The sequence below is a fragment of the Camelus dromedarius genome, chromosome 25 (genome assembly GCF_036321535.1).
Source record: "Camelus dromedarius isolate mCamDro1 chromosome 25, mCamDro1.pat, whole genome shotgun sequence".
Lineage (NCBI taxonomy): Eukaryota > Metazoa > Chordata > Mammalia > Artiodactyla > Camelidae > Camelus > Camelus dromedarius.
This window is the reverse complement of record NC_087460.1, coordinates 5,829,770-5,843,056: the sequence shown is the minus strand read 5'-3', so window position 1 is coordinate 5,843,056 and position 13,287 is coordinate 5,829,770. Positions and strand designations below refer to the sequence as shown.

Below are 13,287 nucleotides of genomic sequence, written 5' to 3'. Positions count from 1 at the left end.
CAAGAGCCATAACTGTGCTGTACATCTTCTCTTCTTCATTCTGCCTCTCAGGTAATTGGCCCCATCAGGGATAGTACCCCTAGACTCTCCTATCCCTTCTTGTCCTGTATATTCCTCCTTTTGCCTAAGAAAATCTCCTGTTGCCCATGGGAATTCTCCCACCAACCCCTCTCTGTGTCCACTCACCTTTTGGGCACAGCAGTGAGCTGTGTGTCTTCTCCACAAGGACCCCTTCAGGCTGATATGAAGAGAGACATGGATAAGTGAAGACAATGCAGATGAATATAAAGGCAGGTGGCACAGAGGGAACAGGAAGGGGAAAGGAAAAGGGGAGAAAAGGCTCTGCCTGTGCCTCCAGGGCTTCACTCAGAACTGGAGAGAACAAAGGTTCTCTCTGACGTACAGAAGGACTCCAGGTCAACCCAGGGAGGGGCCTCTCAGTAAAATTCTTTCTGGGCAAGGCCTAGAGCTAAGGACAAGTTTAGGAAACTCCTAAGAGGCAGGATGGACAATTGGGTTCATGATGGGATTTTTAAAAAAGCAGCTAATGATGGCTTTAGGGATTTTAATAAGAGAAACTAGCATTCATTGAATGTCTCTGAAGTAGCAGGCACTGTATTAGGCACTTTCATAGACCATCAATATGAGTCAAGCAGACAGTTAAGGGCAGAAGGGGGTCAGGGAAGGAGAAAGGGGAGCTGCTTAATTGGAGTTGGAGTAAGAATGCTGCGAGGGACTAACTGACATGGTTAGACGTATACTGAACATCCTGGGTTGGTTGCTGTCTCCACCTCTGAAGCAAGGCCTGCAGAAAACTCACCTTGACCAGAACTGGTTTGATGAGTGTGTCACTCCTGCCCTTTTCTGGAACGAACCCCTTCTGGCCCCGACATAGTTCATTGCTGTCCAGAATCTTAGTACTGATAGTGAAGTTCACATGACCTGAGGAGAAAGAGGGAGAAAGGAAGGTATCAGCCCTCTTAACAGAGGTACCAATGAGGTCGCTTCCCCTCTGGAACAGTGCCTCTTAAACTCAAATCACCTGCAGATCTTGTTTGTTACCATACGAACTCTGATTCGGTAGATCTGGGGTGGGGCCCACATTCTGCAGTTCTAACCAGCTTCCAGGTGTCAATGATGCCGGTCCTGTGGGGCAGGTAGGCAGCCTCCAAGGACCCCCATGATCCTTGTGTCCGGATATTTACACTGTGGTGTAATCCCCTCTCCTTGAATGTGGGCTGGATTTAGTGACTCGCTTCTAACAAAGAAGATCGGGCAGAAGAAATGCTACATCTCTTCTGAGATTAGGTTGTAAAAAACACTGAGCTTCTATCTCGGGTGCACCCTTCCTCACGTGCTGCTTGCTCTGGAGGAAGCCAGCTCTCTGTCAGGAGGCAGCCCCGGGGGGAGATACATGTGACGAGAAACTGAGGGGGGCCACTAGGCAACACCTGAGGCCAAGAACCACAGCCTTCAGTCTAACAGTCCGTAAAGGTCAGAGGCTTTGGAATGAGCTTGCATGTGGGTTCTCTCCCGGTCACATCTTCAGATGAGAACACAGCCCTGGCTGACAGTTTAACTGGAACTTCATGAGAGACCTTGAACCAGAGGCACTCAGTGAAACTGCATCAAATACTGACCCACAGAAACTGTGTGATAGTAACCGTTCATTCCTTTAAGCTGCTAAACTTTAGGGTAATTTTTTAAGCAGCAGTAGATAACTAAAACATTCAAAGACCACATTTTGAATGGCAAGGATTTAATCCAAGAACAAATGACATCTCAGAGGGTTACTGTGATAATCAAATGAGTTAATCCATGAAGAACAGTTAGAATAGTGCCTGCCCCATACTAACTATTCAATTAGTAACATGATAATATATCCCTCGTCCTGGTGTAAACATTAAAAGCACCCCCTTTCACACTCAGAATAGTCCAGAATATATATAAGAATATTTGCTTATTTATTTACAATACTTAGGAGGGAGAAGGATAGAAGCAAATAAAAGGAAGAGGAAGAAGGAAGCAAAGCAAATGCAATAGAGGAAAGGATAGAGTTCTCAATCTCTATGCATTGTTTTTCCCCATCTACCGGTTCCTCCTCTTACCCAGTTTGATAGCTGTGATATTCCAGTGATAGGATTTTGCTTCATCAGCACAGAGACAGCTGGAGGCCCCAGAGTCAGTCTGTGATTCCACCTGGTACTCATCTGATTTAGCCAAGTGAGTCTGCACCTGAGGAGGATATTTGAGTATTAAAAGTTTATAAGTAAAGGAGACAACACAGAGCGGTTTAGGGAAACATGGGGGGAGAGACACCAACAGCCCATCTCTTTCCCAGGGAAAATCGGTATGATTCCAATGTAGAGACTGACACCTGCTTCCTGTATCCCCAGCTCTTACCCTGATGCAGTCCTTTAGGTAATTGAAGATGGTGGCAGTCAGACGAAAAGATTCTCCACGCACAACTGAGTAAGGGAGAGTCAGATCAACAAAGAATGGCTTGAAGGCAGTCAGTCCAACAGTGGGTGACAGACCAAAGCCGCTGGCCTGGGAGGTGCAAAAAGTCATGGCCTTCCACGTGGTGATGGTATCAGGAACCGTGACGGGGACCGCCTCCTTCCCCGAGTCACTGTGAGAACACAAGGACCCAGGTGGAGCAGACAGCGGAGAAGAAGAGCACTGGGGAATTAAGTTATAAACTGGTCTGCAGAAGTGAATTTTTTGTTGTTGTTGTGTGTGGTGGCGGGAAGCAAAAAGGCAACTGAACTGGAGGCCCCCATGAATCTCAGAGTATGAGTCTTCAGGGGAGGATGTACAACTATGCGAGAAGGGGGGTGCCTGAGAGTAAAGGGAGGAGCATGTGTGGGTGGAACAAATCTGTAAGGGAGGCCAGTGCTCTCTGAATCTGTGAAAATATGCATTCTCATGGCCTGTCAGAACTAGCAGGTAAGCAGTGGGCGAGAACTAAACTAATGTTGATATGGGCCTTTACGTCTGCGTGGCCTTGCAGTGAGAATGCACTGTCTGCACTGTGAACATGGGGAGATGTGTGCATTTGTTTTGAGTGACTGTATGTGACTGTTTAAGAATCCAGGGAAAGAAACACATTCTCATGTTCCCATTAAAATTTCTTGGCTTGAGACTTAGATCTGCTAGAAATGATCTGAGTCTGAGTTGTCTGCTGACTCCACACTGTATACTCAATCTTGTTACACCTTTGAGGCATCACTTACCCAATAGGAAACAGATCCCAGAGCCAAGTCTCCGGGAAGTACTGGCGAACCTGAGAATCCTCTGACTGAAGTGATGAAGTTGGCTTAAAAGCCATTGGACGAGAACCATCCGCTCCTAAGGAGACCAAGAATAAGGGGAAAAACAGAAGACTTAGTTACGCAATAAATTGAGGTAGAGGAACTGCTAGCAAGAAATTCAGAGGGAAGCAGAGAACATCCGGTCAGAGACGAGGAGAAAGGACCACTGAGGAACCGACTGGTCACAAGGCCATCAGGGGAAGTGACAGACAAGGACATTTGACCGAGGAATGAGCAGATAAGGGCTTCAGGGCTTCAAAAGCCTTCCCTAAAGAGAAAGAGAGATCCTTGGAAAACTGGCCTGCTTCTGTAACCCACAATCCATTATCCTTCTAAGGCTAGAGCCTCAGTGCAAGAATAAGAGGCAAAGAGGAAGCTTTCAGAGTCCCACAATTCTAAATACCTCAGTGAGTCCACGAGCCACAGAGATAGCTTACCTCCACCCATTGCAATGCTGTATTTTTCAGGCAGACGATTGCAGACTACTGGCTTCTTGATTTTGGCATTGGACAGTACTTTCAGGCCCATGTCCTGACAGGCAGCAAAGGAACCAAAGAATGAAGTGTTAAGGTGGTCCTCTCCCTTCCTACGAGGGCCACTGCCTAGAAGTTTCACCCTCAAAGGGTTGGACCAACACATTCTTTGCCTATTATTTGTGAGATCAATACTCAGCCACCAAGTTGGGTTTACTTCTGTTCCAGCTACTGTAAAAGCCCTTCAATTAAACTTATTTCTGTGTGTGTATGTGTGTGTGTGTGTGTGTTTGATGTATAGATACATATGTATCTTTTGAAAAATGATCACTATAATAAGTCTAGTTAACATCCATCACCATATATAATTACAAACATTTTTTTTCTGATGAGGACTTCTGAGATCTATTCTGTTAGCAACTTTCAAATACACAATACAGTATTATTAACTATAGTCATGATGCTGTACATTACATCCTCAAGACTTACTTACTTTCTAATTGGAAGTTTGTAACTTTTGACTCCCTTCACCCTCCCACCTGCCCTCTACCTCCTACCATGGGCAATCACCAGTCTACTCTCAGTATCTGTGAGCTTATTTTTTCTTGTTGTTGTTTTTAGATTCCACACATAAATGAGATCATATGATATTTGTCTTTTTCTGTCTGACGTATTTCACTTATAATGCCCTCCAGGTCTAACCAGGTTGTCGCAAAATGGCAAGATTTCATTCTTTTTTGTGGCTGAAGGATAGTATTCCACTTATTTTTATTGTTCAATATGTTTAATGCTTCTTCCAAATATTAGTCACTATATTCTTATGATTTGATTTGGACTGAACTTTCTGAGAGCAGAGACCATATCAGCTCAATCCATTCAACAAAAATACACTGAACGATATGAAGGACCAGGCATTAGAATACAAAGATGAACAAGACACGCTTCCTGACTCAGAGACCTCCTGGCCAGATGGGCCCGAGCATCCCAAATGTCTGCTGATAAAGTAGGTGTGGTATCTTTCATAATAAGGATAGGAGCTCTCTGGTCTACCTTCTCTCATTTTTTTTTTTTTTTCTTTTTTTTTTTTCCCCCCCTTCTTGACTGAGCCCGTGGAAATCAATGTTTGGAGACCATGGAGAGAGGACTAAGTGTTTGGCCTTTCACAGGGGTTGTCTCCCAACACAACTGGGCAACTTCTTCAAGCATGAAGACCAAGAGAGGCTCCCTTACACACTGGGAGTTTCTGTCAAGATTTTCTCCTGTCAGTGCCCACATGAGTCCACCATTTTTTTTAGATACGGGCTTTTCTTTCCCCCTCCCATCACTATTGTTTCTGTGAGAACAGAATGAGTAAGAACACCTACCTGGAAAAAACTAAAAACGTCTGTGCCTTCAGAGAACCAAGGGCTCCACATGACAGAACGCTCGCTCCGAGGCTCCTCGGGCACTGGGTCAATGAGGGGCTGTGGAAAGTCCCAAGGGCCAGACTCGGGACACTCATCATATTCAGCCACCTGATAGGGATAGTGACCGTACCAGAACGGGAACATCCTATAGACCTGAGATAAGAGGGGAAAAGGAATGAAAATATTGACACAGTGAAATCAATGGAGAAACTTCCTCTCAGACTTTGGTGCCACGGTTTTACTACTTTTGTGTTATTTCTCTTCGTTACTCCAGAATTCTTCCTACATGTGCTCCATCATAACCCTTCCTCTGTCTCATCTTTGTTCATGCTCTGTCACCTTTATCTCCAGTTTCGTCTTTCCTGATCTCTGCGTCCATACTAACCACACCCTTCTCATGTCAACACTTCTACCCTCATTTGCACACCAGCTCTGCTGCCACCCCGGGGTGGTGCCCTATTTCCCTGGGACTGTCTCTCCCGCCCCCAGCGCATCCATCCCTCATTCTCATGCAGTCAGTTTGGCTTCTCTGTTGACCCCCCCCTTGCCACATTAGCAGACTACTCACGGAGCTGTTGCTCAGCTCCCTCTCTGGTCTAAGGAGCAAGACACTCTCATCCACTGCCCGGACCGCACACAGGGACCCGGGAGCGGCCTGCAGCTGCAGGTCCACATCTGCTCCCGGAAGCTGCTGGGAAGGTGAGAAGCCAAGCGAAACCTGGGGAAGGGAAAAGAATAATCAGGTCAGCCTGGAGAGGAGGAAAAACAATCACCAGCCATATGCCCTAAGTATGGTCCCCAGCCCACTCCTTCAGTCCCTTTATCCTGATTTTCTTGGTAAAATCTCGCCCTTTAGAACCAGTGTCTTGTGATACAATTAGAAAAAGTGAGCAGCACAGTAGAATAATATAGAAAGTTTAAAAGACAGAAAGTAGAAAGAGAGAGAATACCCGGGGCAGCTACACAGAATATACGGTTTCCCAGCACAGCTTTTTACAAAGAACCAGGAGAGGTGGAGAGTCCAACAAAACATACTGAAGAGACAGAACACGATATCCAACATCAAGATTATCTCCTTCTTTTCCCGCCCTTGCCTTATCTCCAACCCCAGCACACACAACTCTCTCTCTACGCCCAGACCTCTTCTTCATCCTCCTCAACTGCCATTTTACCTGGTTGTCGAAGCACATCTCTACTGAGAAGCGAGTTTTGTCAGCTAGAACACCTCCACTGGGGAAAACGGCATAGATCAGCAGGGAAGGGTCAGGGGCTAGTCTGGCACTGAAGGTCAGTGAGAGAGAGAAGGAGCCTTTCAGTCCTGAAAGAGAAGAGGGGATGTTCAGGGGTGCGCGAACACACTCACCTACCAGTGGCATCCAACCCTGTGCCTGCACTGCTCCCGGAGCCCGCGCAAGCCACATGGGGCAGGTGACGTCTCAGTCTCACTTTCCTGTTCTTCTATGGTTATTGCTCTGCTCTGTTCTCATGGCTCCTACTCTTGATTCTAATATAAGAACTGTTTACTGGAAGTTTAACGTTTAAGCCCTTCCAAGAGCTGCATGAACACTCACCTTTCTTCTTAGAGTTCAGGTGTTTCTGCCCCTCCATCTCCAGACTCCCTTTCCCTATTAACTAAGGAAGAGAGAAGAATCATCAACAACATAGAAGTCTGGGGAGTTTAGCCTTGGCCCTATCACTGCATCTCTCCATAAAGAGAGGCTCCTTTCACAGTTCCGGAGCCCAGGTCAGTACTTCACAGAGCATCTTCCAGCTTGTCAAATGTCTGATGGTACCAAGAGTCCTGATGACTCTTCCTCCAGTTAGAGGTCTGCTGAGAACCAGGGAGTGGGTGGGAGGAGACAAAGCCTCGGGGCCAGACAGAAGAGAAACCATTCTCCGTGATGGATGGCTGATACCATTTCTTAAAGATCTCCAGGTTTTACTCTCTTATAGTCTTTATAACATAAAATCTGCTAATACCCATCCTTTCAACCTTTTTAAAAAAAATTATCACTCAATTCAAAATTCAGTGGAAATGAGTGCACCCTGAACTGTCTGGAGTCCTTCTGATGCTTGACTCTCTGGAGGAAAAATCTCCCTTTTTGACTCTCCTTTCTTGATCACTTCCACTTGAAGCCAAATTCAGTGACATTGTTTCTAAGCAGGCTGTCGTTTCAGGCTCCAGTCAAGGGCTGCAAGGCCAGTTCTTCAGACTACCTTCCACACTGATCAGCCCCAACTCCACCTTTCTCCCGGGCCTCCCCACACGTCTGTCCTGAAGACAGTGCTGGTATTATCCCTCTGCCTCATTATTTCCCACCTCATTCTGTGTCAGGGTGATTGTTTTAGCTTGATGAAGACACTGGAATGACTCAGAGACTTTAAGAAGATGATAAGGGAATAAAGAGACTCTGGACCATCAAACCCCAAGGTTCTCGTGAGTCCACTCCCTCACCATCATCAAGGTGACCAGTAAAACTGCTTGTCTTTATACATTTCATTCAGGCGTCCAGTTGTGATTTTATTTCCCCAGCAGACCTGCTATCAATGCTCATTTTTAACCCTATATCATCTATTTTAAGATATTGACCAAGGAAACACAGAATGAAATTTATTCTGCGTCCCCATCCCCTCCTCTTCCCCCCTCCCACCTGTCCACCCAGCTCCCCTCCTCCCTGGTCAGCAACACGTTCTCACCTCATTTTATTTCCCCACACAATTTCTCCAGACTCCTGTTCAAAATCTCTTTATTCCCTAATTCCCCCATCCTTTATACCTACACACTGGGCACATGTGACGACTGGAGCCCTTGAAATGTGACTAGTCCAAACTGTTTTAAGTATAAAATACATACTTTAAGTTTCAAAGATTTGAAATGCACCTGAAACAAACAAGGTAATCTATTAATGATTTTTATGTTGATTTCATGTGGAAAAGATCATATGTGGGATATATGGGGTTAGATAAAATATATTTTAAAAATTAGTTTTCCCTGTTCTTTTAATTTTTTCTTTAATGTGGCTCCTAAAAATTTAGAAATTATCTATGTGGCTTGCATTACATCTCTGTCTTGACTGTCTGTTCACCCTCTCTGGTCACTGTCCTCATTCTCTTTCCCTCATGACACACTCTCACCAGTCCTCACTCCCCAGTCTCACATAGTAGGAGAAGATGATTTCCTGGTCAGGGTCCAAGTCAGCTGGATCAATGGAATAATCCACCAACACTTCCTGGGGCTGGCCACACTTCAGGACACCATTCAGCCGGCGGATGCCAAGGAAGCTGCGAGTTGTGTTGTGGAAGGGGTGCAGGTACAGGTAGGCATTGTGGTAGTAACGAGGCACTTGTTTTGGATTATACTCCAACTCTTCCAGCTGGAACCTGCCCTGAGAAAAAGAGAAAAAAAAAGGCCTTTAGCATGTATCCCAACGATATCACCCCGTGGACTTGTCATGGTTCTCAAATCTGCACTGCCTAAGAATGGCCTGTAGCTATCTCGCAAGAGGTCCTACCAATGGTGTTTGAGAAGTCCATATCAGTGGTTACATGCAGCAGCATTTCGGTACATAGGGGAGTAAAATAAGGGCTGAATTACAGTTGCCAGGTAATGGGAAATTGTGGCTGATGTACCTTCACAGACTGATACAGAGGATGAATAAATCTGACTAAGATGATATAGAAATTAAAGGCTATATCTCATGGATAAGGAAACTAGGTATAGAGGTTAGTAGGATTGAAAATAATCATTTCTAAGTAGAGTGATCGAGTGATGCTGAGAGTACAGAAATAAGTAAATTAGCCACAGCACAAAGAGTATGTATTTGTGTAAGCAATGGAGCTGAATTATTGCATTAAAGGCTCCAGTTCTTCACCCCTCTCTGTAGCAATGTCCTTTACCATGTAATCTCACAGCACCCTTGGAGTCTAACTGGGGACCCATCGTCTGACTTGTCTGGGGAATACAAGTCAGCGAGATAAGTAGAGGCTTGGAAAAGCCCTTTTGTTGTTGCATCTCATTGCTGCCATGAGACTATACCTGGGCTAGCTTGGTGGGTCAGGAGATGTGTGGAAGGCCAGTTTATAATCCGCTGATCCACAGATATAGGAAAAGTCCACCAAGATCAGCCGAGCTGCCTATCTGACTATCCTAGATACAGGAGCAATAAATGCTCCCTGCTGTGTAACACTACAGTCTTGTAGTTGTTTGTTACGCAGCAAAGTGTGGCAATTGATAACTGATACAAGTAACCTTTCTTATACATTATGCAAAATCTAGAAGTCTCTTCTTTGTCATTTTTTATGAGTAATAGGGAGAGGGGGAAAATAAGAAGATGATGACTCTGAACCATTTTTCCCTCCCTAACCTGATTTCACAAAGAATCAGATAAAGATGGAGATAAGTTATAAAATGAATTAGTAGAAATAGTTTCTATCTGAAGGGTCATTTATTTAATTGGTATTAAAAATGGGACCAAAAAAACTTTTTGTCAGCTGGGGAACAAGACTGTTGAGTGAGGGAGACAGAATTACTGGGGGGAGAAGGGGGTGGAAAAAAAGGAAAATTTTTAAGTTTTCCTTCAGGGAAGTCTTCCTGGCTGGAAAGCTGGACCTCCCAGTGCTTACCTCCAGAGAAATGTATCTCCCATTCCAGTTAACCGTATCCAGCTTGAAGAGAGCGAGGCCATCATTGTCAGTAGTTAGGACCTGGTTGATGGTTCCATTTATGCCATGAATCACCAGAAACACTGAATGATGCTTGAGGAGGGAACCACTGTGGCCCCTGACTCTTATCTGAGGGGTGAAGGTCATTAGGGCATTAGAGTTGGGTTTGGAGTAGGTTCGAAAATCTAAGAATATATTTCAGGAAAGAGTCCAGAAAAAGGTAAACATGATTCAAGGGTTGGAAAGTAGCATCTATAAGGAACTGAGAAACAAACAGCAGTAGCTTGGCCTGGAGCAGAAGGAGATTTGCCATGTAGCTTATGAAGCCTTAGGGCCCTTCATCTGCATACACCCCTTCCCCAAGGCTCTGCACATTCCTTTGCTTTCATTTCCCTACAGTGAGTCCCCTTGCACTCCTAAAGTGTCTGATCCTTAGGCTGTAAGAAAGTCTGGATCTACTCTTGGTCTGGAGAAAAGACGACTGAGGAATAAATGGATCTAAATATGGAGAACATTACTACGTTCACCAGTTGTTTGGGATGTGAAGAAAGACAAACTGGGACGTGAGGAAAGAGGAGTAGATTGCTAGGTATCAGAAAGAAGACATTACCAATTTTCAAATCTCTAAAAACAATGCTAAAGGAGCTATAAATGGCTCTCTGTCGTGAGACGTTTGATATTAACCTTGCCTAGATGCAGACACTTAGACTAGATGATCTCTCCAGACACCTTGCAGCTCTAAAATTCACAGATTTAAACATGAGAATATGAGCCCCTGGTATTAGGAAGAGCACTGAAATCACATCTATATGCAAAGCACATCTCAGGTGAGATTTAGGGCAACAAAGTGTAAGGAATTACGAGCATATGCCCTCGAGGCAGGTTGCCTGGGTTTGATCACTTAGGAGCTGAATATCCTTGAGAAAATCACTTAATCTCTCTGTGTCTCAGCCTCCTCATCTGTAAAATGAGGCCAGTAACAGTATCTAACTCAGGACTGCAGCAAAGATTGAACAAGTGAATACACATAAAGTACTTAGAACAATGCTACGTTAGGTAATATATGTGTACAGGAAGGAGGCAAGAGTGGATGTTTAAGCATTCTTTTGTCTATGCAGAGACAAGTTTCAACATACCTTCCCACTGAAGGGGAAGTTGGGGTAATAAAAATTATCAGTGTCTTCAAAGGTCATTGATCCCATTTGTGAAGAAATGTAGATATCCTGAGTAGTATTGGCCTCCACTCCTGCAGGGGAAACCCAGATGTATGACAAATTAAATCCCTGACATCCTCATTTTCACATTTAACATAAAATCCATGAAACGATGATGCCACTGGAAGTATAAAGCTGAACATATTTCTGGCCAAAGATCCAAATTAACTCTTCCTCCCCAAACTTCTGGGGAAATAGGGAGTGGATGGCAGGTTGGAATCTGGCATTTCCCTTTGACTGTGAATAGGAACAAATTCTCTTCCAGACACTGATGAGGGTGGGTCTTGAGGTCCCTGAGTAGGTCTGTTTCTGGAACGGCGCTTTTCCTTTCTCTCCTCTTAATGAACCAAGGAGCAGCCCACATACCTGTCCCTTCCTCCACCACAGTGGCCACAATATTGATGTTGTTGCTGTAAAAATACCCAGTAAGGTTGAAGGTGGACATGTCCACGGAAGATGAGAAGCATCCTGCTTTGTCAGTCTAGTGAAGCAATCAGAGAGAGAGAGAGAGGATGAATAACTTAATCTCTGCATCTATTTCATGATGTCCTGTAGAAGGAAATAATTTCTTATCTCTGTACTTTAGTTTCTCCCTCTTTAAGATGGAAAAACTATCGCGTAACATAAGGTATACACCCACACATCGATAATCATGAAACAACCCCAAAGCTCCAAGATACGAGAAGGAGAAAAGAACCAAATGCAGAACAGGAAAACAGTATCTCCCAAGGGTTTAGATTAATTTCTTGATTCCAAGGCAGATTCTAAAAGACCTTATCTGTTTAGGATTAAAAAAAAAAAAAAAAGACTTTGGAACTGGGATAATAATCATGTGAATTGCTTTCTCCTTTGGGCTTTTTATTACTTTTCCTATATTGGTCTTATTTACTAACTCTTTAGGACATAGGAACAAGGTTCCTTTTCTACATCCCATTGACTCACCTGTCCAGAGACATTCTTGCATCTATCAGGTAGCCGTTCCCATTCTGGCTCTCGAAACCCAAAATTATACGCCTTTTGACACACTGACACATGCACTGCCCCTAACATGGGCTTTCCGTAGGTGTACCTAACCCAGAAAAGCATGAGGGGTCAGAATTGCACAATTCCACTTATGATCCAACCTTCCTCCCCCAAAACACCACTTTCCCTTCTTTCCCACATTCCCACCTCTGCAAGTGCTCTCCGATCACCCTACCCTTCTCCTGTGCTCATTCACCTCCCTGCTTTACCCAAAGCTTAGAGGACTGCAGTTACACAGTAAGTACCATTCAAAGGACAGAAATAGTGTCCTTCTTTTTCCTATTTCTTTATGAGATTCAATATTGTGTTCTGCCCAAAGTAGACAGTAAATTAATAATGCTGACTGAGAGAGCAGTGGAAAGAAAGTAAGAACAGAAATACAATTAGAAAATGTGTTCCTAGAGAACTCATGACTCTGGACCACAGAAAACATCCCAAATATAACCTCTACTTCTATAATCCCTCTCCCCATAACACTGCCTCACCACATCTCTCAATATAGCTTTAATCCTCACCAGACCCAGAACTTTATTCGTACCTACAACAAATTTTCACTGAGAAAGAGTCGTCCATCACTGACAACTGTTTGGGTTCCACCACTTCCACTTTAAACTTAGGCAGCACTGGAAAGAGCGGAAAGAGAAATGGAAAATGAGTAGGAAGAGGGCTTGACCGTACAGGTAGTGAACAGAGGGGTGTGAAACAGCGATCATTGTATTAATTAAATTAATTAAGGGAGCTTTATTAAGGTAAAATGCCCCTGAAGTTATTTAGCACTAAATGAATAAATAATCCCTCTCTGTAGTAGATTTTACTTTACCTTTGCTGGTTTTGAGATAAGATTATGTGTAACTCTTGGACGTACTAATTCTCCCACCTACCATATTCTTCCACACTGAAGGTGCCAAAGGTATTGCCCTCGACCACTGCCACTGTGTAGGTGCCCAGCGTCGCCTCTGGTGCCAGCTGGAAGGACAGGTCTACAATGCCTTGCTTGGGCGCCACATTCAGCCACTGGGCAATCCTATTGCTGTTTGGATCCTGTGTCCAGTAAAAAGAAACCTTATGACGTGCCTGCCTCTTTGATTCCCACTGTGCACCACAGAAAGCAGGTAGGGAAGCAAAAAGCAGGTAAAGAAACCCACCCATTGTTCATGACCCCCAGTCTGTGTCCAGGAAGAAAGGGATTCTTGTG

General features: G+C 44.4%; 1 protein-coding gene across 1 annotated transcript in view; it reads right to left on the bottom strand.

The window, feature by feature from the left end:
• Positions 1 to 13,287, bottom strand: part of A2ML1 (alpha-2-macroglobulin like 1) — a 33,185-nt gene that overhangs the window by 13,924 nt on the left and 5,974 nt on the right. The window contains exons 6-22 of the mRNA XM_064479026.1: positions 12,974 to 13,133; positions 12,631 to 12,715; positions 12,012 to 12,138; positions 11,436 to 11,550; positions 10,992 to 11,101; positions 9,817 to 9,984; positions 8,352 to 8,579; positions 6,765 to 6,825; positions 6,366 to 6,511; positions 5,762 to 5,911; positions 5,152 to 5,346; positions 3,758 to 3,845; positions 3,237 to 3,351; positions 2,404 to 2,632; positions 2,109 to 2,235; positions 821 to 942; positions 187 to 238 (exon numbers count right to left, since the gene is read on the bottom strand). Coding sequence (XP_064335096.1) covers positions 187 to 238; positions 821 to 942; positions 2,109 to 2,235; positions 2,404 to 2,632; positions 3,237 to 3,351; positions 3,758 to 3,845; positions 5,152 to 5,346; positions 5,762 to 5,911; positions 6,366 to 6,511; positions 6,765 to 6,825; positions 8,352 to 8,579; positions 9,817 to 9,984; positions 10,992 to 11,101; positions 11,436 to 11,550; positions 12,012 to 12,138; positions 12,631 to 12,715; positions 12,974 to 13,133 — 2,278 coding nt within the window. The remainder of the gene's footprint in view (positions 1 to 186; positions 239 to 820; positions 943 to 2,108; positions 2,236 to 2,403; positions 2,633 to 3,236; positions 3,352 to 3,757; positions 3,846 to 5,151; positions 5,347 to 5,761; positions 5,912 to 6,365; positions 6,512 to 6,764; positions 6,826 to 8,351; positions 8,580 to 9,816; positions 9,985 to 10,991; positions 11,102 to 11,435; positions 11,551 to 12,011; positions 12,139 to 12,630; positions 12,716 to 12,973; positions 13,134 to 13,287) is intronic.